Here is a 22,208-nt window from a genome sequence, read left to right as displayed (position 1 = left end):
TCTAGGCTAAAAAGATGTGGTCATGGACTGGAAAGTTTCTCCTGAGTGGGGACCCTGGGAGCTGGGGGAGAGGTCACCTCTGTATACTCCACACACAGGCTTCTCCATGAGGGCGCTATAGTTGCTGAAGTCTTCTTCAGTTATGACGCCCCCTGCATGCTGAGCCTGGAGGGGAGAAAATGAACATCCACCACTGTATGCACTTGGGCCTGGCCTATGATACACATCTAGATCACAGTCAGATCAGCTCTTTACAATGTTTGTTTCTCCTGTGACCATGTCCTTTAGGGGAATCCCATCAACATAGGGAAAAAAGAGGAACGGGAAACAGCACTTGTATAGGAAATATCAAAACTGAATTTGGCATCTCACTATAACCAATTAAAGATACTACAGGGCTGGGGGTATAGCTCAATGGTAGGGTGCTTAAACTATCAAGTTTGAGTGACCCTGGTATGACTGACCCTTTCTGGGCACAACTGAGCATTCTCTCCTGACCAATGGACCAATCTTGTACGTACAAATCAACATGTTCCTTCTATCCCAGCAGCACTCTAATTATCAATCTTAAATTAGTATTACCACTACCGATCTCTTTTGTACTTTCTAGTAGTTGAAACTTTTGGTTTATCTACCCTCAGTGAACTATTCATTGAATTTCTTGGCTACTATGTGGTGATTTGTCTGGCAGATTAATAAAAATTAATTAAAATGTCTGGCATAAAGAAGGTGCTTCATGACTGAAAGACATACCTATGTAATTCCCACAGTATATGGCAGAGATTTATATAACCCCACTACCACTACACAGCATCATTGAATTGGCCTGTGCATCTTTTCTAGAATGAACTTTCCTTTGACAATATTTTCAAAATCCAATTACTATATCAGACTAAGCAAGACTCTTTGGAGTTGTGGGGGCAGCCAGTGTCAATCTCCTCAGTCCCAATAGTTACTAGAGAAGAAGGTGTTCTTAGTCCATAGAAAATCCAGGGCAGGGAAGATTGTGGGCTTAGGAAAACTGAAGCTGATGCTGGGACACTCAAAGGTACCTCTCAAGACAGGACACTTCTATTATCCCATGTTTTTCATGTCACATACTAAGCAGTCCTTCTTGCCTTTAAGGGCCACTGGTCTGATTTCTATCACCAGAGGTTATTTTGTTTATTCTTAAGTTCAAATAAATACAACTCAAAACTATATAAAAGAGAAAGTGGGAAGAAGGCACCCTTGCTGTAGAGTCCTGGGGCATGTCTCACCTTCCACTGTTACACTCACCTCAGCTACCATCTCCAATGTGAGGTTGCCACCATTGTAGAAGGCAGCAGGGCCAGAGATACCAAGTATATCCAGCACCTCAGCTAAGTCAGGCCGTTGCAGCAGGGAGCCAGGCAGAGGTGGGTGACCCAATGGCAGGAAAGTTTCCAGGAAGTGGTCCGATGCATTGGGAGGCAGCTGCTCGGCCAAGGCATGAGCTGGGGGCAGGGACGGGAGGCTGGGTGGGTAGTGCCAGGACTGGACTTGATGGCTGAGACTGGCAATAGGTGGGGTTGATAAGAGCTAAGTGACTGGTCCTAAGAGGTCTGGCCCCCTGGGAGCCTGGCATAGGAAGGAGGAATGTACACAGGCTCTTTCTAGATTTGCCCATTGGAGGCTGCCTCCAGGTAAGGGTGGGATGGGAAGAAGTCTGAGGAGCAAACTGGAAAAGAGGTCCTCTCTGACTTGGACCCCAAATCTCAAGGTCCTCCCCATCAATTTTGTACCTTCCCCCAATCCCCAGGCCCCACTGACCTAGATCATGGGTCACGTTGAAGCCATCTCGGGCCACAGCTGCTGCGAAGGCCAGGACTTGGGACCATGACAGCCTGAGGGGGCCGGAGAGCAGGGGGTGGAGGAGGTCCTGGGGAGAGGAGGAGGGGTCCTGGGGGGAGGGGGGTTCCTGGGAAGGAGAATCCTGGCAAGGGAAGGGGAGTTGGGAAGGAAAGAATCCAGGAGGGCAGGAAAAGGCCATCCAAGGAGAGATGTAGGCAGGGGCCCCTGGTCCCCAAGGGAGGATCTTTACCTGCCATAGAGCTGATGAGCTTCCTGTAGCCCTTTCACCATTCCGGGGACCCCCACCAAGAGCCCAGGCTAGGCGAGGCGGGCAGGCGAGGGAGAGAGGAGACCAGGTCACTGGAAGCGGGGGCGCTGGGCTGAACTCCGCAGAGCCCCAAGCCAGGAATGGCTGGCACAGGGGAGAGACACAAGCCAAGTATCCCAGGAGAAGGACAAGCTTTTCCCAGGAACCTCCCATCTCCCTGACTTCCTGTATGCAAATGCAGAAATGTCTTTACCCCCCACAGTTGAGGGATTTAATGAATTAAGCAAATCCTTCCAAGAATCAGGACCCAAAGTAAAAAATCTATTCACACTGGGGAGGGGGAGGTGGTGGTGGTGGAGAGATGGCTCAGTGCTTAAAAGCACTTGTTGCTCCTGTTGAGGACCAGGGTTCAGTTCCCAGCACTCACATGGTGGCTAACAACCATCCTTAACTCCAGTTCCAGGGGATCTTGTGCCCTCTTCTGGCTTCCACAGGCATTGCATACATGGGTAAACTTAACATACATGCAGGCAAAACACTAATACAAATAAATAAATTAAATAAAATGTAAATATCTATTCATACTAAATAATAGTTATCCTTGTTTTTTAAAATAGTGGACAAAGGACCTTGACTTAACCAATTCATGCTCAAGCCCCCATCACTCTGAGCTATTATAACTTAGGAGTATGTTTGCCTTTCGCCACAGCACTAAACCTACCATTTCTTCTTTTGCTCTCAATAGATAGTGGGTTTACCTCTAGCAGGTCCTCTCTAACCTTCCAATATGACATAGGCTGGGAAAGTTATTGGCAACAATGAGATAGATGTGTTTTAGTGCAACAACTGTGTGATATCTTGGGGGCACTCAAAAGTGGCCTTGTGTTTCCTTCTACCTTCCAGACAGGTAAGACTACCAGAAGTAGATGTTGTAGCATTATCTGTTATTAGTCACTCAGATATTTTTGCTCATTATTTTATTTTAATTAAAAAATTTGGGGCTGGAGAGATGGCTCAGCAGTTAAAAGCACTGACTGCTCTTGCAGAGGATCCAGGTCCAATTCCCAGCACCCACACAGTGGCTAAAAACCATCCTTAACTCCAGTTCCAGGGGAATCCGAAGGCCTCTTCTGACCTCCGAGACATTGCACAACACAGGTGCACTCACATACATGCAGGCAACACACATACACATAAAATAAAAATAAGAATAAAAAAAAATTGGGGGGGGTCTTTTTGAGACATGATCTCCCTATAGCCACAGCTGGCCTGGAACTTTCTATGTAGACCAGGGTAGCCTCGATCTCATAGACATCCACCTGCCTCTGCCTCCTGAGTGCTGGGATTAAAGGCATTAGCCACCGTACTCAGCTTAATTTAATTTTTAATTACATTTATTTATTTATTCATTTGGGGGAGGAGGGAACAAATACATGCCATGGAATGTATGTGGAGGTCAGAGGATAACTTGCAGGAATTGGTTCTCTCCTTCTACTATGTTGGTCTTGAGGATGAAACTCAGGTTGTCAGGCTTGGCAACAAGTGCCATGACCCACTGAGCCATCTCACTGGCCCTTACTCATTATTTTATATGGAGGACTGCCTGTCTTCATGTAGCCTAGGAGCATTCTGCTCAACTCTTTTTGCCACTCCCATAATAAATACTCTGCAAATCAATGCTTAGGTTAGCAGAAGGGAATGGAGACTTTCCTCCCCTTGAACCCTCCCTTCTCACCAGGGTCCCCACCTTGGTCTCCCAGGATCTCTGCAGGGCCTCTTCCCTGAGGGCCCCTGGTGCAGACTCCCGGAAATCAATTAGGTGGCTTTCATTTCGTCGGATATCATGTATCAGCATTACGCCCCCACTGGGAGAAACACAGAGGTGGAAGGTGATGAGAAGATATCAACCCACTGAACAACTAAACTGCCATCTCATAATCCCCAGTGGTGAGGGTTGTAGACTGTTTGTCACACTGGGTCACATGTTGGAGCCCCCTCCCCAGCAGGGATTCAGAGACTCAGTCATCTTACAACCGGTAAAATCAACTGGGTAGGGGACTCAAGTTACTGAAGACTTTAATCCCTGATTAAGGAAAACTCAGAGACTGGGAGAGCAGGCTGCTCTGCCTCCTTCCCACACCTTCCACCAGAGCTGGACCTTTGCCAGCTTCCTTCACCTGCCTACTTGGTATACCCCCTACCCTCCCCCCAGAACTGGATTATGTAAGGATAAACTGCAAAGCCAAAAGCAGGAATTTCTTTGATAGGCCTGAAGGGCTGGTTAGGTAGGAACTAAGATAATGGTTTTGTCGGATTGCTCCCTTTCTGTGGCTCGTTTATATCTGAGATGGGGGTTGCAAACTTCAGTGTGTACAGCCAGGAAACTAAAGAAAGCAGGACAGATAAACAGCAGAGTGTGGCAGGAGCTACAGCAAAGTGGACAGCACTTGCCCAATCATGAGAGCAACTCTGTTCAGCTTCAGATAACTATAGCCATATGGGAGTATGTTACCAGATCTGATTGCTCCAGGGATGTTAGAAACCTGGATTTTTCTTAATGAAAACTCAACTTTTTAACAACAGCAAACAACAAGAACAATAACCATTTAAGTGTGCAAATCAAACCAATCTGGCTGCTGGATGTAGTTCGTGAGTGACCAATTTGTACCTTTGTTTTAAGAATTCTAAACCTGGAGTGTATTTTTGGTGGAAAAGATCCATAGTTTTCATCAGATTCACAGGGATTTGTGAGCCTAGATGTTGGAGCATCACTACTTTAATTGATGATGGTATTCCTTACTGTGTACCTCACTTTATACTCGACAAATTTCCTCTTTTGGTAGAAAACCAAAAAAGCTTCTGAAGACACCTCCAGATCTTCTATATGGCAGTTCTGCAATTCCGACTCCATCCAGGGAGGAAAAGAGTGATGGAAAGAGAAAATGCAAGGAGTTGGGGCCCAGCTTCCCTTCAAGCCCATCTAGAAGGCACCTACTCCCCATACTAGGCCTATAGATCAGGAGACAAGAAATAGGCCTGAGGGACCCAGACCTCCATGGGGTCCTTACCCAGCTCCTTACCCGCCCAGGCCAGAACTGTGTGGAGCCACGATTCCCAAACACAAGGCTGCTGCCACAGCTGCATCCACGGAAGAACCCTGTTTACTGAGCACCTCCATGCCCAGTGATGTGCAATGGCTGGCATCTGTCACCACAGCACCCTGCTGGAAGATCTGGGGGGGGGGCAAGAAAGGAGTGGGGGTAGTAGGGCCTCCACCTCTCTAATGTACCTCCACTACCCCAGACCCTCTATAGGGAATGCGGGGCAAGCCTTGCCTTCTTCTCCCCTTGATTCCTAGACATTCCTTCCTTCCAGACCTTCCTCCTCATGACCTCTTCCCTTCCCATACCTAGCCAGCTTCCTGGCCATTCCTCAGGTCCCACAGCCCTCTCAAGCTTTTTTCCTCACTCCCTCTTCCCAACTTCCCACCTTCTGCCCATCCACTCCCCTTACCTGGGGATCCCCAAAGTAGATTTGCATGACCAGCGCCACAGTGACGCCTGTGGCGAAAGTGAGGCAGGCGGTGACGATGACCGTGAGCCCGTCCTGGCGGCAGGAGCACTCGGCTGCTGCGGCGGAGAACGGGTCCTTGCGCGTCTCCCGCAGCGGCGACCCGTCCTGGCTGCCCATCTCCGATGACGACGAAGGCAGCCGCTGCAGCCGTGCAGACTTCAGGAAGGAGTCCGGGTCTGCGGGCGGCTAGGAGTCGGTCTGGCAGCCTCCAGCCTGGCCCGGTTGCCTTCAGGACTGACACCGCCCCTCGCCCCGCCCGCACCACACTAACCCCACTGGCCAGCCAACCCCACTGGCCAGCACTGAACACTTTTCCTTGTCTCTGACGCACCTCAGAGAAGCCAACCTCCAGGTGGAAAAAGACCCCCAAAGTAAGTAGCTGAGGGAGAGCCCCAGGCAAATACCTGGGGCTGAGAACCACAGGGAGGGTAAGGATGGCTGGTGCTCAGCCTTCCCTGAAAACCTGATTCCGCCCTACTTGGGCGGCAGCCTTCTTAAGGAAGCAATTACCAATCAACCAGGGACCCTGGCTTTCAGCCTTTCTTTCTGGAATCCATCCATCCAACAAATAGGAAGGACCTACTATAGGTCCCGCCTATCCTAGACGCTGGGGGAAAAGGAACAGGTAGTTCCCACCTATGTGATGCTCACTGGCCAGAGGAGGAAAAAGACCATAAACAAATCAACAAGTTGGGGTAAATTCTATAAAGTTTTCTTTATACATGCAGAACTGGGAAGATGGTTCAGTGGGTAAGAGCACTTGCTTTGCAATCCTGAGGACCTGAGTACAAATCCCCAGCACTTGTGTAAAATGCTGTTCCTGACAGCATGGTAAGGGCAGTGATAGAGGGAACCTGAGAGTTAGCTTGCCAGTCAGTCTAATAGAAAAGGCCAGCTCTTGCTTGGTTCAGTAAGGCAATAAGGTCCAGAGACAAAGTAAAATACCCAGGGTTCTACGCTGGCCTCAGCATGCACTCTCTCATATAGGCACAGGGAAAGTCTCTGAAGAAATGAGTTTTAAGCTTAGAACTAAGGGATAAGAAAAAAAAAAAAAAAAAAAAAAAAAAAAAAAAAACAACAAAAAGAGCCACAGTAGAGAGCAAGTGGATGTGTAGAGTGTTCCAGAAGAGGGAGCACCAGGTTCAGAAGCACTAATGTAGAATTGAGTTTGAGACATTTGAAAGAAATAAACAAGGCCTGATGGTTCTGGTGTGGCAGCAAGAGAGGGATAAAAAGGCAGTATGAGGCCAGGCATGGTGGTGGCACCCACCTTTAAACCCAGCACTCAGGAGGCAGAGGCAAGTGGATCACTGTGAGATCAAAGCCAGCCTGGTCTATATAGTGAGCTCCAGGCCAGCTGGGCTTACAGGGAGACCCTGTCTCAAAAAGACCAAAATTTTTTTTTTTAAAGCAGTAAAGGTAGATAGATGTTAGGTCCTATAGACACTGTAAGAAGATTGGATTTTACCTATTATTATAATTATAATTATTATTATTGTTGTTGCATTTTTGAGACAGAGTCTCCCTGCAGCCCCAACTGGTCTGGAACTCACTATGTATACCAGGTTGATCCTAATCTTACAGAGATCCACCTGCCTCCCAAGTGCTGGGAGTAAAGGTGTGCACCATCATGACCGGCAGATTTTACCCTTTTATAAGAGGCCACTAGAAAGTCTTGAGTAGGATTTTGAAGCCAGCTGTTTGGTGCTTTAATGTGATCTCTGGCTGCTGTATGGAGAAGAGGAAAATAAGAATGAAGGCAAGGGAGAATCAAAAAGCCACTTATGAACAAGTCACTTCTAGTCATGAGCCTCACCTTCTTTAGCCTAATAGTGAAGCTAATCCCTAGTAGGTGGGCCAGGACCAGGACTCCATGAAGTGATGTGCTCCAAAGGCACTGTAGCCCACTCAAGAAGTTATTGCCTTTTCTAACAGTAAAACACTGAGTATAGTGAATGCCTGAGACCCCAGCCCTGTGGAGCAGAGACAGGCGGTCCCTGGGAGCTAGCTCCCCAACCAGTCTAGCCAAAAAGCTCAGCTTCTGGTCCAGTGAGAGGCTGTGTCAAGGAAATAAGGCAGAAAGTGGTAGAGGAAGATATCTGGGGTCCTACTCTGGCCCCTGCATGCACTTGCATAGGTACAAGCACCCTCTTCCATACCATAGCTCTCTCCCTTAGGTGCTATTCCCCCTGGCCTGTCCCACTATGCCCAAAAGGTCCTAGATTAAATATCGAGGAAATGGGGTGACTGGCTGGTACTTTGACTTTAACACCTTATTGCTATACTCACAGTGTTTTAAATTTTATTCAACAAAATCTTTTAGCTTTTTGTTGTTGTTTTGTAGGTTTGTTGGATTGTTTTTGTAGGCTCTGGGGATCAAAGCCAGGTCATCAGGCTTGCATGGCAAGAGTCATCTCAGTGGGTAAGAGGCAGAGGTCTCATTATGTCACCTAGGCTAGTCTCACCAGCTCGACCAATCCTTCCTTCCCAGCCTCCCAAGTATCTATGACTGCGAGTGTGTGTTACCACACCCAGCAACAAATTTTTTTAAATTTAAATATTTTTATTAATTCTTTGAGAATTTTAAACATGCGTACAATGTATTCTGATCATCTTCACTCTCCATTCCTTCCCCTAACTGTTCCCTGATCCATCCCACATGCCCCACTGACAAATATTTTTGAGCACCTGCTGCCATACATTAGGAGTATATTCTCCTTACAAGTTTGAGTGATAACATTAAAAATTGACTGTCAAGCCAGGTGTGGTGGTGCACATCTTTGATCCCAGCACTCGAGAGGCAAAGGCAGGCAGATCTCTGTGAGTTCAAGGCCAGCCTGGTCTACATAGCGAGTTCCAGGACAGATGGGGCTATAAGGAGACCCTGTCTTAAAAGGGCCAAAAAAAAAAAAAAATCGACTGTCATATTTTTGTGTTTACAATGCATGATAAAAATCCAAGGTCTTTGACTTTGTGTTAAGGATTTTCATGACCCACACGTCCTTCTTTTATGAAAATAAGAAACCACATACATAGATAAAATGATATATGTAAAAAAATAGATTATAGTAGTTTAAAGGTGGGAATAACGTTTTACTTGAAATTTTTGCTACATATATATATTGGGGGGGGGGTGTTGAGACAGGGTCTCCTTGTAGCCCCAGCTGGCCTGGAACTTGTTATGCAGAACAGACTAGCCTTGATCTCCCAGAGGTCTGCCTGCCTCTGCCTCCCGAGTGCTGGGATTAAAGGTGTGTGCTACCACACCTGGCATTATATTCTTATTCATTTATTTATTTGAGACAGGTAGCCCAGACTAGCTTTGAACTTTCTAAGTAGTCCAGGCTGACCTCCAACTTGAGGTGATCCTCTTGTCTTTGCCTCTTGAGTACTGGGAGTACAGGTGTGAGCTACCATGCTCCACTTATATTCCTTTTATTTTACTTTAAATTTTATTATTTTTATTTTATGTGTATGCGTGTATTACCTGCATGTAGGTAAGTGTACCATGTTGTGCAATGCCTGCAGAAATCAGAAGAGGCTATTGGATCACCTGGGACTGGAGTTACGGACAGTTGTTAGCTGCAATGTGGGTGCTGGGATTCGAACCTGGGTCTTCTGTAAGAACAATCAGTGTTCTTAACCAATGAGTCATCTCTCCAGCCCCCACTTATATTCCTTTTAAAATTAAATTTAAAAATGTTCGGGAAGCCGGGCATGGTGGCACACGCCTTTAATCCCGGCACTCAAGAGGCAGGTGGATCTTTGTGAGTTTTATTTTGATATATCACAGTGAAAGATTTATCGTCCTCTTTTTTTTTTTTTTTTTTTAAAAAAAAAAAAAAAAAAAAAAAAAAAAAAAAAAATTTAAATGGTCATGTTCAAAAAAAAAATACATATGTGGGAGTGCATGTGCCATGGTATATGTAAAGTTCAGAAAACAACTATTTTATTTTATTTATTATTTTTATTTTATGTGTTTAAGTGCATTACCAGCATATATGTAAGTGCACCTGTGTCATGCAATGTCTAAGGAGGTCAGAAGAGGGCGTCAGATTCTCCTGGAACTGGAGTTATGGATGGTTGTTAGCTGCCATGTGGGTGCTGGGAATTGAACCCAGGTCCTCTGCAAGAACAGCCAATGCTCTTAACTACTGAGCCGTCTCTCCAGCCCCCCAGAGGACTTTTCAGGAGTTGTTTTTCTCCTTTCTCCTCGTTAAGGCAGAGTATCCCTTGTTTCTGCTGCTTTGTGTACTCCAGGCTAGAAGGTTACCAATCTTCCAGGTGAGTCTCCTGTCTCTGCCTCCCATCTTGCCATAGGAGTTTTGGGATTAGAGGTGCAAGCCATCACATCTGGCCTTTTAGAGGTGCTGGGGGTCAAACCTAGGTTATCAGGCTTGTACAGAAAAATCTTTTGCCCACTGAGTCATCTCACTGACTCTATTCTTTTGTGCGTTTATGCATTTGTACGTGCATGTATGTGTATGTGTGTGTGCGTGTGTGTGTGTGTGTGTGTGTGTGTGTGTGTGTATGCAGGTCAGAAGACAACCTCAGGTGTCATCCTCAGAAACACTGTTCATCTCCTTTTGAGACAAGATTTCTCACTGCCCTCCAATTAGGCTAGACTGGCTGGGCATTGAGCCTCAGAGAATCTCCTGTCTCTGCCTCCCCAGCACTGGAATTACAAGCACATGCCACCATGCCCAGGCCCAGTTTTTGTTTTTTGGGTTTTTTTTAGATTTTATTACATTTTTCAAAAAAATGTATTTATTTATTGTGGGTTCTGGGGATTGAACTCAGGGCCTCAGGGCCTCCTGTTTGCAAGGCAAGCACTTTACTGATTGCTCCATCTCTCCAGCACTTATACAGCTTTAAAAAATATTAACATACATATGTTGAGATAAATTACAGGGAAGTAAGACTAGAAAAGAGGGGGCTGGAGAGATGGCTCAGCAGGTAAAACTGAGTACTGATCTTGCCAGAGACCCCAGTTTGGTTCCCAGTACCCATGCTGGACAGCTCACATCTGCCCGTAACTCCAGGGGCTCTGACACCCCTCTTCTGACCTGCTCCAGCAATGTACTCACATGTGCATACCCACACATAAACATACACACATACACATAATTAAAAAATAAAATTTTTTTAATGCTGGGTGTGGTGGTGCACGCCTTTAATCCCAGAACTTGGGAGGCAGAGGCAGGCGGATCTTTGTGAGTTCGAGACCAGCCTGGTCTACATAGTGAGTTCCAGGACAGCTGGGGCTACAGGGAGACCCTGTCTCAAAAAGACCGAAAAAAAAAAAAAAAAAAAAAGCCAAAAAATAAAATATTTTTTTCAAAGAATGGAGAAGGGGACATACTTTTCCTCACTATTAATTTTACTTTGTTTTTACAATCAGCATGTAATTTTAAATTTGTTTTTAACTTCTTAGTTTTTTTAAAAAAGCTTGTATTCAGGCCAGGCATGGTGGCACATGTCTTTAATCCTAGCACTCAGGAGGCAGAGGCAGGCTGATCTCTGTGAGAGTGAGGCCAGCCTGGTCATGTTCCAGGCCAGCTAGGGCTACAGGGAGACCCTGTTTCAAAAAACCAAAAACAAAAAAACCCAACTTGTATTCTGGGGGTTGGGGGGAGTTCCTCTTTGTTAATCATGCTTCTAACCATCAACACCAGTACCACAAGTCTATAAATCAAATTAAATTCATTCAATATACACATGTTAAATACCCACTGTGAGTACAGAACTCTCCTAGGCCCTTAGAAGTGCCAAAAGAAGTATAGGAAAGATATTTGATCTTTTGTTTGTTTATTTAGTTATCTTTTTTTGCATGTATGTATGAGGTATGTATGATGTATGTATACATGATTCATGTATGCATGTGTTCTTGTGAGTGCCTGCAGGCACTTGAGCATATATGGAAGTCAGAGGACAACTTTGGGTGTTGGCCCTCACCTTCTACCTTATTTGAGACAAGGCTCTTGTTTGCTGCTGCATGTGCCAGGCTAGCTGGCCCATGAGCTTCTGGGAACTTGCCTGCCTCTATCTCCCATATCAACGTAGGAACACTGGGGATTATAAATTACACTACCATGCCCAGCAATTTGAGGGGGTTCCGAGGAGTTGAACTAAAGTTCTCACACTTGAGCAGCAAGCACTTTACCCCATGAGCCATCTCCCAAGCAAGAATTTGTATTTATGGATGTATTTTGCATGCATTTCCTCATTGAAGTATTTCCATGACTTTATTATGTGCTAGGCTATGCTCTTCTCAGTTTACAGATGAAGAAACTGAGGCTAAGTGATATTGATTATCTAAGACTATAGCATGAGTAAGTGGGAGAATCAAGAATCTGTATCACTCGAGAGGCTTTTTTTCTATTGCTCCATGTAGCATCAGCAGCTGTTCTAATCTCAGAAACCAATCTTATGAGCTAGGTGGGTGTAGTGGCACACATCTACAATCCCGGCACTTGAGAAATGGAGGCAAAAGAATCAGGAGTTCAAAGCTAACCTGGGCTACATGAGACTTTGTCTCAAAATAAAACAAGACAAAAACAAACAAAAATCTGGGGCTGGAGAGATGGCTCAGAGGTTAAGAGCACTGACTGCTCTTGCAGAGGACCCAGGTTTGATTTCCAGCACCCACATGGTGCTGGACTCCAGTTCCAGGAGGTCCAATGCCTTCTTCTGACCACCTTCTTCTGACTTCCTTGGGCATTGTATGACACAGGTGCATTATACTCATACACATAAAATAATAATTTAAAAAATTAAAAAACAAAATCCCAACCGTATATGCTAATTTCAGTTGGCATTTCCAGGTACTTGCCCTTCAATTGTTTTCTCCAGTGAGACAAAATGACTTAGGGAATGAAGAGGATATAGCTCCATCACAACTATGTCTATTTAAGATTTTTCTACTAGCCTATCATTAAGTTATTCATTTATTCAGCAAAAATATCTACTAAAGAAAAAAATGAAAAAAAAAGAAAAATTTAAAATTTCCTGAGTTTTCTTTTTGCACAGTATAATGCCAAGGCAATAACTGATATATATGATTTTGCTGATATATAGAGAAAGAGCAAAACCCTGGAAAAAGGTTAGTTTAGGACCAGAAGAAATAGGTTTGCAGGGGTTGGAGATGGGTCAGTAGTTAAAATCACTAGCTGTTCTTGCAGAGGACCTGAGTTTGATTCTCAGCACCCACTTGGCAGCTAACAATGGCCCAGTTCCGGGGGAATCCAATGCCCTCTTCTGACCTCCGAGGGCATTACATGGCATGGGTGCACTTACACATATGCAGGCAATACGCTCATATACATAAAATAAAAATTAAAAAGAAAAAGAAATAGGTTTGGTATCCTAGCACTCGGGAGGCTGAGGTAGGAGGACTGCCATGAGTTTCAGGCCATAGTGAGTGCCAAGCCAGCATGGGCTACAAAACAAAAACCAATCCAAACCAAACCAAAACCAACTAATCAAACAAAAACCTAGTATCTTTTAGGGGAAAGATACTTTAATCAGTCTGAATTTGTGAAACCCAAAGAGTTGCTATCTGAAGGTAGCTGGCCTAGCAAATAATTTAGTGCCCCGCCCCCATCTTCCTCCTCTTCTTATATACCCTAGGCTGCCCTTGAACTCCCTAGGTAGCCTAGGCTGGCCTTGAATTTCTAAATCTCCTGTCTCTGCCCTCCAAGGACTTGGATTACAGGTGTGTACCACCATACTCAGCTTTGCCTATTTGATTTTCTTTTAGGAAACACCCTTTTTCCCTCCCTCATCTTTGACCAGAATATGATCCAGTCCTTGCCAATCAGACAGACTTTTTTTCTAATTAAATAATAAGCATGTTTTTATTTCTCCCATAACTTTTAAAAGGTGAACATCCTGTGATTTACTCACAGTCTTTACTTCCAAGTAACTTCTTCATTGGGCCTTAGTTCCCTTTTAAACAGCATGCTCTTATTCCAGAAGGCAGTTAGCTTTTCATCATTCCTTCTGTCTAGATAATAGCCAATGACAAATCCCATAGGGACAAATATATGAACCCAGTGGTCACGCACAAGCTGAAGTAAGTTCGTCATGACTGCAGCCCAGGCACTCCGAGCCGACCCCCGAGACAGACATTTCTATACAGTGATTGGTTCATGTACAAGCATGTGCCCAAAGCAGGCCAATAAGACTAAAACTTTGGCTTGAACTATTGGGAAAGAGAAGTTCTCTTTCTGCCTAGGTTGCTAAGTTGGTAGAATAAAAGTCTGTAGCCGTGGGGGCTTTCTGATAACTACAACCCACAAAAATGAAATCGAATCAGAAGATGGAGAAAATTTAATTGCTTTTTAGGACCTTGATCCATCTATGCCTGAGCTTCTGTTTTTAGACTTTTCTGTTATGCAGCCCAATAAGGTTCTCTTTTTAGATTTGACTATTTTAGGTGAGTTTATAAGAAATCCTCAACAGAGTTGATTATGAGGAGAGAGAGAGAGAGAGAGAGAGAGAGATATTAGAGACTGAAATAATCTGTGGCCTGCTTACTCACTTAAAGGGAGACATTTGAATTAGGGAGTGACATGACCAGAAAGTGCAGAGTGGTACAGGTATTTGGAGTGAGGGCAGCAGCAGAAAGGGCTAGAAACTTATGAGTAATGCAGGTATGATGGGTTAGTAGCTTAGAGTGGGGATGACATTATGGTGAGATAGAATTTAGTCTAGGTTCCGCTTTGGATACTGGCTGAATGGCAGTGGCATTCATTGACGAATGGCAATGGAGGAAGAGGAAGCATGTGGGGAAGAGATGACCATTTCTGCATTACCCATGTTGAAGGTGAGGTACCCTCAAGATACCTAGAGACCAATGCCTGGGAGAGGGAGACACACATCATGGTTTCCATATGGAAAAGAAAGCAAGCATTTCCCAACACTATCTAGATGCATTTTCCACAGAGCCTGCTGTAGGGTGCCTGGTACTAGGTTTTGGAGAGACCAAAGTCTTGGCTAAGAAGATGGGGCAGTGCCACTAGGTGGCACTACTGGGTTGAGAATATAGAAGGTCATATTAAACAGCAGGCTGGTCAAGCTGGACGAAAGGAGCCTTAGAACTTGGAAGAGGGCTTAAGTGACATGGCATTGAAATCCTTATATCATTATGATGTCATGGCCCTGGGTCCCTGCAAGGCAAGTAAGTCCCTGGGAACCTTGGTGCACAACCTTGTGATACAGTTTAAGTTTCTGGAAGCTCAGGTAACTAGGGTCTTCATAGGATGTCTAGACAAGTGTTCTACCACTGAGTTAGACCCCTATCCCCTATGTTGAATTTCTGCATACATTAGAACACAGCCTATTCCCAGATCTCCCAAGGTATTCCTTAGGTTTTGGAACTCCCTCCCCTTCTGTTATTTCATACTTAGATCTTCCATTCATCTTTTCACTCAACAATTATCTACTGAGTGTGTTCAACACTTTGGAGAAAGGATAATGAATAAAAAAAAAGTCATGGTTCCTGCCCTCAGAGAACTCACAGGCATGGAATAATCACATCACTGCTCAAAAAAATAATCACAAGCTTTTTATAAATGTTCTGACATTAATAGGGAGCCAGGAGAAGACAGATCAAGGGAGTCCAATACATAAGTTAGGACAGATAGGCATTCTTTGTTCAGTTAGAAGAGAAAGCTAAGATCCAGTACAGTATAGGGTAGGTACTTCTACTTTAATACAGTCACAGCAGCACTAGGATCAAAAGCACCACTCTTGATCCCTGAATAAAAAACCTGGCTCAGGCTGGTAGCCACAAGGGCATACCTTCCTACACTCTCTCTCCCTTCTATCATTTGATTCCAAGGCTTCTTTCCCAAGAAAACTAGTTTTGGTGGGCACCCCTGATATTTAATGTCCCAGAGTCTCCACACCCCAGCCTCACCATCCCTTCATTCCCATCCTGGGTAAAGTTCAGTTCAGTCAGGTTGGTGGGGGCTGTTGGTCAGAGGCAGATGACCAGAATGTGGGAGAAAAGTGGGCACTGTCAGGCCAGGAGTGGTCATGGAAGGGCCAGGATGGAAAAAGCTAGGCCAGAGAAGCAGTATCCTACAGCCAGAAAGGGATAAGGCTCAAGTATAGGCACTGGGAGGAAGAGAGAGGGAGGCAGAAGGATGCTCTAATGCCAGGAAGTGACGTTGAGGGAGAGAGTGCTGGGGGATGGAAGATTAAGAATGGAGGAGGATAGAGCTGGGCCACATGGATAGGAGAAAGCGATAGGGAGGGAATGTAAGAGCCCTCTTGACCTCCAGATCTCCCAAGCCTCTCCCTCTTTTCCTCCCTCCCTTCACTCCTTCAGTTTCTGCAGGGGACTGAGAACACAGTAAAATTGCTTCCTAGAGAACAGGGTATCTTACTAACATCCCGGCCAGATCCACAAGCTCTGGAAGGGGTAGGGTAAGCCACAGGACAGCAAAGGCACTCAAGTCCCCAAGGACTTTGAGAGGTCATGCAGTCTATCCCCTTGTCTTCTAAACCCAGGATTCACACACAGAAGGAATCATATTTTCTTTACCCATCCCTGGACACGAAGGGATTCTCAGCTCCTCTTCCAGACTCTCTGCTTCCCATAATCCCTGGCTGTGAGGAAGTTCCCCTTAAGACCCAGACTCTATCCCTCCCACTGCAGTCTCTGAAGCTAGCGACAAGCCTTTACTAGGTGATCACAGCTGTTCTTTAGGATCTCCCCACCACCAACATTCCTTCTTTCTTGGTAGGTTCAGGTAACCCTAGTCCCTCCTACTGCAGTCCCTGGCACCCTCTCTCTTGTCGCATCCTACGCCTCCGGCCTCCCGAGGCAAAAATACCCCCTTTCCCCACCAGGTAGTTAACAGAGCGGAGGGAGAAGGAAAGAGGTCCAGGAGGAAGGGGATGGACTGAGATGGAGCCTGAAGGTGGATGCTCAGGACAGATGAAAAAAGGCCGAGGGACTTCCCAAGGTGGGGCAGGGATGGGGCCACAGGGCCTCACCGGTATCGGGGTCTCCCAAAAAGGCGTCCTCGTCCTTGCGGCCCCTCAGCGGAGCCGCAGGCGCAGGCTCATCCTCTGGCAGCCGCGGGAAGCTGGTGATGCTCATGTAGTCCACGGGCGAGTAGGCGCCTAGAGCGCTCTCCTGGCTGGCCTCGTTCTCTGTCGCCATCCTCGCCCTTACCCCCCAGCAGCGCAGCGCCTGCCGGAAATGGCAGAGGCAGGGGTGGGAGGTGCGAGGGCGGAGGGCGGGGTCTGAGCTCCTGGACAGCCGGGAGGGGGCGCCCCCACCCTCCTCTGTCCTGGTCTGACTCGCCCCTGCTAGCTGAAGGCTGAAACGATGTCTGCAGCATGCACGCAGGTGCAGGAGGATGGGATCTGGGAGGGCAGTGGAAGGTTGCAGGGAAGAGCATGCTGCTCTGGGCTCCTGCAATCCCCGGCCAAACTCCTTCCTCCTGCCAGTCTGAATCCAGCTTCGGACCCCAGACGCTCCTGGGACCACAGACTGACCACTGATCGCAAAGCCCTCTTTGACTCCAGATCTTGGTTTCTGACCCCTAACTTCTTGGACTCCAAATCTCTGCTTGGACACCAAGAGTCTCGTACTACTACTCCAACTCCCCAGGCTTCTCGTTGACTTAAGGCTCCGCCTTCACTCAACCCTTAGGCTCCTTTTAAAGCTCCAGCCCTTGCTTCATCCTCAGACTGCTTTCTCATCCGCAGACCCCTCCTGGACCTCTCGTCTGATCTCACATGTGCCCTTTCTGCGCCCCAACACTTCTTACACTTTTCTTTTAACCCCTAACTCCTTCTGGAACCGCCCTGATCTCTTAGCATGGGAGAGCACCACTCCCCCTAACTTCACTGTGTTTTCAGATCTTTGAAAGCAAACCCTCAGATTCCACTCCAGAGATCGTGATTCAGTAGGCTGAAACAACGTCTTTGGAACCTTAATGTTTCGGGTCATGAAAGAGTTTTTGTTGTGGTTTTGGAAACAAGTAAAAAGAAGCAGCGATGGTGTGGTAGAGCAGGAGACAGGTGAGATAGGATTTTAAAAGGGTAAGAATGAGGGCTTAGGGAGTGGCTCACTGGTAGAGCGCCTGCCTATCTGAGACCCTGGGTTTGATCCCCACCACCAGGAAAAAAGAAAAACGAAGGAAAGGAAAAGGAAGGAAGAGAACATGTTTCTGTAATTTAGTTGCCTGCCAAGCCCATCTCTAGAATCATAATCACACCACAGCTTGTACTCCCCCATCTCCAAGAATGGGAAAGATCCTCTCCCTTATGAGCCCAGACTACTGCTCAGCTCACAGGCAGAGAAAAGGGACCAGTGAAGCCCCTGGGCACACAACATTCCTTCCTTCCCCAGCCCCAGATTCCATTCTTCCTGTGACCTGAACTGGTAAGCACTTACTGTGGATACAAGGAGCTGCAGAACCACCTGTAAACAGGAGGGGGCAGCAGTAGATAGAAAACAGCTGCAGAAGAAAGGCTGAGGAAGGCCGGCTGGTTAGAGCTACACAGTGGAGATGGGAGTAGGGATGATGACAGTCTTTATACCTATAGGTAGAATTACATGGGCCTTCCTTGCCACACAGACGTTCTTCTCAATGAAGTCTGGAGAGTCTATTTCCACAATTCTCCCACTCCACCAGTGGGGTTTGTTCCCACTAAAGATCTGTGCCACTTGAGTGATTTTTTAAAAATATTTTATTATTTTTATTTTATGTGTATGAGTGTATAGCCTGCATGTGTGTAAGTGCACCTTTGTGGTGTAATGCCCGAGGGGGTCAGAAGAGGGCATTAGATCCCCTGGAACTGAAGTTATGGACAGTTGTTAGCTGCTATGTGGGTGCTAGGAACAGAACCTGGGTCCACTTCAAAAACAACCAGTGCTCTTAACAGCTGAGCCATCTCCCCAACCCCAACTGAGTGATATTTACTCCATCAGTGTAGCTGGATGTCCTTCAGGGGGGGTTGAACCCTCTCATCTGGGTCCAAATCTCCTTAATAAAGTTTTTATCCTCCTAGGGGGACTCTATACAGGCCAGGGTCCTTTAAAGCTGTTTGTGTCCTATAAGCAAGGCCCAGAGCTCTTCCATGGTATCTGAGATATACCCACTTCCAGAAAAATCTAGTTTAGTTGATACAATCCAGGTAACTGCAGTGAAGTGTGCATCCCTTCAGAACAGTTGATGTCTTCTTGATGAAGAATCTGTTCCCTCACTGGGATACATATCTATTCTACAAGGTCTGTAATGGCCCCCAAGATACTCCTCCTCAGGATTGGGTAGGTTCGGTCATACATCTGAGCAGAAGGAGATTGTTTTTGTTTTTTTTTTTTTCCACAGTTTAGAATATTCTGGGCTTATGGCCAGCTGGACAAAGAACAGGGAAGCAAGTGGGAAGGGAAACAGGGCTGGATGGGGTCACAAGCCATGTGTAGGCATCAGAAGGCAGAGCTGCCTGCTTCAGACCTCAGACTCACTCTTGTAGTTAAATATTTAAGGATCCTCACCTTGACAGTCTGTAAATTGTTGAAGTGGGCCCTTCTTGGTGATGAATGTAGATAGGAGATTGGGGGTGGGAGCTGGCTACCAGGCTTCTTTTAATCAATTAATTAATCTTTATTTGTATAAATGTTTTTGATTGCCGGAATGTTTACTGGTATGTGTATAATGCCTGAGAAGGCTGGAAGAGGGCAACAGAACCCCCATGTAGGTGCTGGAAATCAAACTTGGGTCCTCTGGAAGAACAGTGAGTGCTCTTAACCCCTGAGAGCACAGTTGGAGAGATGGCTCCCCTGGTTGGAGCCACCTCTCCAACCCAGACCTGGCTTCTTGTTAGAGGGAAGCTAGAGGTATGTGAACTCAAGTTTGGCAGATGGAACTAGTGGCCCTTGCTGAAATAAAAAAACTTGGTAAGCAAAGAAGAGAATGTGAATGATTTCTCTATTTTATTTTATTTTTTATTTTATTTTACATAGACTTTGGCATTTTACAAGCCCTAGTGTCTGTTTGTAGCAATAAAAAACAGACTTGAATTAGAGAACCCAGACTACTAACTTGATCATTGTTTGCCCCCTGCCCTTTTGAGAGTTACTTCCCTTTCCAAGTTTACCTTTTGTGCAATCAGGAGTTGTGCTTTTTGGCAGAGGCCTGAAGGTTCCTCCTAGTCTTCACTTAGAGTCTTGTACTTTAGATCTGGGTGGAGATTTATGGAGGCAAGAATGAAAACGTTCTTGGGTAGTCAGCAGGGAGGGGATCATATCCTGGGAGCTCTGCCTCAAGGTCGGGGAGGGATCTTTCCTGAGAAGGAGTAAGGGACTTAGAGGAAAGTGTCACCTAGAAGGAACTGTATTCCACCTGGGTTCCAACTTGGTGGAGTGACAGGCTTGTGCAATCAGACCATGGTGCGTCCACAACGGATGACCCAACGTCTCTCGCTCGCCAGCTTTTCCCGGCTCAAGCTGCTCGGCGCCGCCGTAACCCAACCCCTTATCTGTCACTCCAAGACCCTAACTCGGTCACTCCACGGGCCTGCCTCCTCTCCTGTCACATCCAGCCGGGCACCTCCCCATCACTCCACGGCCAGCCTCCTCGCCTGTCACGCCTGGCCCCGCCCCTCCTCTGCCATTCCAAGGTCCCACCTCTCTCCTGTCACTCCCAACCCGCTCCTTGGTTTTCACCCTACAGCCACACCCCTTCCGGCAAGACAGCCCCGCCCACTGGCCGGATTTTCTATAGCTGTCTTTGCTGACCCCGCCCCTCCAGGCACGGCCTCGCCCACTACTGGATGCCGAAAGCCCCACCTCCGCCTCCAGGCCCCGCCCCTGCCTGAGGCCCCGCCTCTAGGGTGGGCCTGTTTTCGCAGACCCGGCACCTGAGGCAACCTCAACGGGCGACCGCGGAGCTCGTAACTGGACGCGATGGGGCTTCCCGAGGAGCGGCGTCAGAGCGGCGACGGGAGCCGAGGCCGGGGGGAACCCGGAGCCCAGGGCCGCATGCGGAGCTGGTCCCCGCCGGCGGAGGTCAGCCGCTCGGCGCACGTTCCCTCTCTGCAGCGCTACCGCGAGCTGCACCGGCGTTCTGTGGAGGAGCCACGGGGTGAGGCTGGGCCCGGGCGACCCCGGGGGGCGCCAGTGAGCGGAGGAGCGGGGCTCCCCTGGGAAAATGGGGGCTTGGTGAGGAGACGGAGGTCCGCGGAGGGAAGCAGTGGTGGCGGAGCCGGGAGCAGATGGGAGACTTCTGGAAGTTGGGGGGCTCCCTGGCAGCGTGGTGGGCTCCCGCAGACCTCGAACTTGTGAACTTGGTGTCAGAGTGAGGCAGCAACAGGTCTGGTTCCTGTCTTGCGGTCCTGCATTTATTTATAGCAACAATCCCAAAGTCGCCCAGTATAGAAAGGAGAAAGTTGTTAAAATATCGTTTTTGTTTTAAAAATTGGGATCAAAGTAGTAAGAACTTTAGATTCTGAGAGATAATCCCATGCCTTTAAAATGTGCTAGGACTTTAATCCCAGCATTTAGGAGGCAGAGGCAGGTGGATCTTTGTGAGATCGCTAGTCTACATAGCAAGCTCCAGACCAGCTGGGGCTACAGGAGACCCGGTCTCAAAAAAGATAAAAATAAAAATAAAAATCTCTATCCTTGCTTTCAAAAGTCTGGATCAGGGAGCAAAACCACATCCCGGTTGAGAGGCAGTATTATATTTGATAGTAGAACAAAAAGGACCCATGAATCACACCCAGAAAAATCTATGAATGGCTGTGCTTGGAGTCTTAGGCACATTTTAAAAACTTATCTTAGATTTCTTCATCCCTAAGAGAATAATAATAACAGCTTCATAGATTACATGAGGACCAAAGTGGCTAAAAACATTTACTATAGAATGCTTGATGCCCAGCAGACATTAAATAAGTGATGATTCTTTTAATGACAACATGGATGAGGCAGTTACTGAGCAATGCAAAATGGAATTGAATCAAGTGTGAAGTTCGTTGCTGCAGGCAGTGTCCAACTTCGAGTCCTTGGGAGTCTTTTTCCCTCTCTTTTTCTATTTTCTTCCATTATGAGTTCCTCTGTTTTCCAGGGGTAAGCTATTACCCCTGCAGGAATTCCTATTCTAATTATCTTGCCCCATACCAGTATTTCATCTATGTTCCGTTCCCAAATTTCATAGGGTTGTAGACCATTTGTATTCACAACGTTGATGTTATGCTTAGTTCAACATGACTGTGAATGAGGTGCACCAATTTTCACTCCCAAGACCTGTCCTTTTTACTGGTTTCTTTTACTGGTTTCCTTTCTTTCCTTCTTTCTTTCTTTCTTTCTTTCTCTTTCTTTCTTCTTTCTTTCTCTCTTTCCTTCTCTTTCTTTCTTCTTTCTTTCTTCCTGTCTTTCTTTTTCTTTCTCCTTCCTTCCTTCCTTCCTTTCTTCCCTCCCTCCCTCCCTCCTTCCTCCTCTCTCTCTCTTTTTTCTCTCTCTTTCTCTTTTCCTCCTAATTTTCAATTTTCTGGCAGTACCATTGGCACTATCCCAAACTCTAAATCTCTT

General features: G+C 46.6%; 2 protein-coding genes and 1 pseudogene across 10 annotated transcripts in view; 1 reads left to right on the top strand and 2 right to left on the bottom strand.

Annotated features, from left to right (window-relative positions):
• The window catches only part of Ggt7 (gamma-glutamyltransferase 7), a 30,763-nt gene extending 13,873 nt beyond the window's left edge, over positions 1-16,890 (bottom strand). The window contains exons 1-8 of one of the 9 annotated variants that reach the window (XM_029570820.1): positions 16,661-16,890; positions 5,594-5,829; positions 5,161-5,312; positions 3,816-3,945; positions 2,063-2,305; positions 1,792-1,954; positions 1,279-1,475; positions 78-165 (exon numbers count right to left, since the gene is read on the bottom strand). In XM_029570820.1, the coding sequence (XP_029426680.1) occupies positions 78-165; positions 1,279-1,475; positions 1,792-1,954; positions 2,063-2,305; positions 3,816-3,945; positions 5,161-5,312; positions 5,594-5,829; positions 16,661-16,829 (1,378 nt within the window). In that variant the 5' untranslated portion in view covers positions 16,830-16,890. Of the gene's footprint in view, positions 1-77; positions 166-1,278; positions 1,476-1,791; positions 1,955-2,062; positions 2,306-3,815; positions 3,946-5,160; positions 5,313-5,593; positions 5,830-16,660 lie in introns of those variants that run through there. The other 8 variants (XM_029570822.1, XM_029570823.1, XM_029570821.1 and 5 more) reach the window with 8 other exon arrangements.
• Positions 13,430-13,776, bottom strand: LOC115072857 (annotated as a pseudogene).
• A 3,635-nt stretch (positions 16,891-20,525) lies between the features above and the next one.
• The window catches only part of Acss2 (acyl-CoA synthetase short chain family member 2), a 47,474-nt gene continuing 45,791 nt past the window's right edge, over positions 20,526-22,208 (top strand). The window contains exon 1 of the mRNA XM_008847877.3: positions 20,526-20,763. Coding sequence (XP_008846099.1) covers positions 20,586-20,763 — 178 coding nt within the window. The 5' untranslated portion in view covers positions 20,526-20,585. The remainder of the gene's footprint in view (positions 20,764-22,208) is intronic.

The sequence above is a fragment of the Nannospalax galili genome, unplaced genomic scaffold, assembly GCF_000622305.1.
Source record: "Nannospalax galili isolate Female #2095 unplaced genomic scaffold, S.galili_v1.0 scaffold724, whole genome shotgun sequence".
In the NCBI taxonomy this organism is placed as follows: domain Eukaryota; kingdom Metazoa; phylum Chordata; class Mammalia; order Rodentia; family Spalacidae; genus Nannospalax; species Nannospalax galili.
The sequence above is the reverse complement of the archived record's forward strand: the minus strand, read 5'-3'. Positions and strand labels throughout refer to the sequence as shown.